A 3,035-nucleotide genomic window follows, 5' to 3' on the forward strand; every position below is an offset into this window, starting at 1 on the left:
CAACAAACATATAAGTGTTAAAACCTCAACCACTGCAGGTCTGGAGGAGAGAGAGAGAGGGAGAGGGAGAGAGAGAGAGAGAGAATGAGTGAGGGGGAGTGAATGAGCAAGAGAGAGAGAGAGAGAGAGAGAGAGAGAGAGTTAAAGAAAGAGAGAGCGGTCGAGTCAGTTCTTTGTAATCGCTCGTCTCTGTTCGTGTGCAGCTCCTCTGTAGTTTCATGTTGAGTCGTGTTTGTTTCTTCCACTGAATTTTTAATGCCACAGCAGAAGCTTTACAGACAAACCAAACTAGAAACGGTAAGAGATTTCGAACCCTTCTGAAACTCGTGCTTTATTGTTATGAATAATGAGGAGCTCTGTAGGCTTGTGTGTGTGTGTCTGCTTTTGTAATTACTCATTCCAGTTTATGTTGAATGTTTTATTTTATGGTTTTATTAGACCGGGACAATACAGAATAACACTGCTGGATGATGTCAAGCAGTTCTTTAGATGTGTCTCTGCTTAAGATTGAACTAAGAACCAAAGACCAATTCAGAAGAGTTTACTACACATTTTAGTTCATATTCATGGTTTCCCAAATTAGTACAGTTGCGTACACTTAGATGATCTTAAGTTTATCTTAAGTACTATAGAATAATTTTTAGTATATTAAGTGTAAAATTAGTGGGCAAAAATAAATCACTTTAAGTACATTATGGAAGTGCACTTTTTTCACCTGGGTTTATCAACTTTCTGAACTTTGTGAAAATGAACTAAAATGAACTTTATATGAACTAACAATCCAAATGCTTCTATTTATTAATCTTAGTTAATGCTAATTTTAACATTTACTAATACATAATCAAAATCAAAAGTCCTATCTGTAAATATTATTTTAATGGACTTGAGCTAAACAAAGATTAATAAATACTAATAAATGCATTGCTCATTGTTAGTTAGGGTTAGGGTTAATGCATTAAGTTAAGTGTTAAGACGTTATTGTAAAATACATCAGCATGATTATCTTTAATTTAATGCATTTTTGGGCATCACTGCACAAATGTAAATGTACGGATTTTGCAAGAGCTTCTTCATTTCATAGAGTGACTTCTGATCAGTTGAGCTGCTTTAGTGTTGTTTTCTTGCTCCAAACAGACATCAGTCTTCGACATACACAGTCCTCTAACGTAACACGAGACGGTTAAACGTTAACATGTGTCTGAATAGAGCCCCAGAATTCCTTGGCTCCACTTTACTCACGTGTGTCTGAACTGAAACAGTATAAAAGACTAAAGATTTCTGCTCATGAATCAGACTAAACATGATCAAATTCAAAGAGGAGCTGTTGACCGAATGTGATGTTGCTCGGACAACTTAAATGGATCGTTCACCCAAAAGTGAAGATTTGCTGGTAATTTACTCACCTTCAGGCCATCCCAGATGAAGATGTTTTTTCAGGAGAACAGTAAAGAAGATTTTTAGCTGAGACTGCAATTCTTGGTGATTCATAAAATGCAAGTCAGTGGCTGCAGACACTCAGAGAGTCAGAATTAATTCACACAGAATGAATCCCCGTGGCTCTTGGTGATATACTGAGGTCTTATGAAGTGAAACTATCAGCCTGTGCGACAAACTGAACAATATTTACAATATTATTACCTGTTTTAAGAAATCTTTTGTACCTACGTCAATTTGACTTTTAAACATGTAATATATTAATGTAACCCCTTGTTGGTTATGGTTGTTATTGTGGCATGGAATGTTGGTTTTTATCTTTGTTTATGTGGATTTTTATTATGCAATGTAATGCTGATCAGTGTATGTGTATGCAGGCTCCAGGGTCCAAGACAAATTTCCCCATTGGGGACAATAAAGTGTATTGAATTGAAATTGAATTAGTCCAAACATTCAGTTTCTTTGCTTTATAAGACCTTAACATATTGCTGATGCCACAGGGATTCATTCTGTGTGAATTAATTCTGATTCTCAAAGTGTCTGCAGCCACTGACTTGCATTTTATGAATCACCAAGAATCGTAGTCTGTTCTACTGGGGGGGAAAGTCACGTCCTAAGAGAGAGTAAATAGCAACTTTTAATTTCTGGGTGACTATTCCTTTAAAATAAGTGTAATGAAAACACACTTAGCTGCTAGTCAGAGTGAAACTCCAGATGTCCACACGGTAGGAAGTGAAAGCATCCCGTTGGGTGTTTGGTCAGTTTGGTGAGCTGATGATGCTCTTGTGTTTTCAGGACTGAAGTCATGGACCCAAACCAAGCAGTTCTGCCATCCAGTGTCCGCTCAATCGGCCTTCACAAAACAACTCCTGCTCAGTTTTCTGATGCTCAGGTTACGATGAGCTGAACTCCACAGCGTCTCATCACTGAGAGCAAAAAGAAGTTTTCTGGAGAACCATGCAGGCCTGTGCTGCGATGACCAACGCATCCTCGCTCGCTTTCCAGTACTATCACTGCAACGAAATCCTCCTGCAGCACTATAGCTACACCGGCAAACTGAATCAGAGCCGGTACATAGATGGACTGAAACCAGAATCCATCGCCTCTCTCTTCATCTGCTTCCTCATCGTGGTGGAGAACTTGATCGTCCTCATGGCCATCTGGAAGAACAAGAAGTTCCAGATGCCCATGTACTACCTGCTGGGCAACCTGGCGCTGTCGGACCTGCTGGCCGGATTCACCTACATGGTGAACATCGCGCTGTCGGGCCCCAACACGCTGAAGCTGACGCCGCTGCTGTGGTTCCTGAGAGAGGGCGGCGTCTTCATCACACTCTCGGCGTCCATCATCAGTCTGCTGGCCATAGCCATCGAGCGCTTCTTCACCATGCGCAACACCAAGCCCTACCACCGCTCCAAACGCAACCGCATGTTCGCGCTGATCGCCGCCAGCTGGGTGCTGTCACTGTTGCTAGGTGCCCTGCCGATTATGGGCTGGAACTGTCTGAATCGTCTGGAGAGGTGCTCCACCGTCCTGCCGCTCTACGCCAAGAGCTACATCTTCTTCTGCGTGTTTGTGTTCCTGACCGTCCTGCTGGCCAT

At 41.5% G+C, this 3,035-nt stretch overlaps 1 protein-coding gene across 1 annotated transcript in view; it reads left to right on the forward strand.

The window, feature by feature from the left end:
* The first annotated feature begins 203 nt into the window (after nt 1-203).
* The window catches only part of LOC306844824 (sphingosine 1-phosphate receptor 1-like), a 4,061-nt gene continuing 1,229 nt past the window's right edge, over nt 204-3,035 (forward strand). The window contains exons 1-2 of the mRNA XM_079377218.1: nt 204-297; nt 2,230-3,035. The exon at nt 2,230-3,035 is cut by the window's right edge and continues 1,229 nt beyond it. Coding sequence (XP_079233344.1) covers nt 2,392-3,035 — 644 coding nt within the window. The 5' untranslated portion in view covers nt 204-297; nt 2,230-2,391. The remainder of the gene's footprint in view (nt 298-2,229) is intronic.

The sequence above is a fragment of the Barbus barbus genome, assembly GCF_936440315.1.
Source record: "Barbus barbus genome assembly, chromosome: 25".
Lineage (NCBI taxonomy): Eukaryota > Metazoa > Chordata > Actinopteri > Cypriniformes > Cyprinidae > Barbus > Barbus barbus.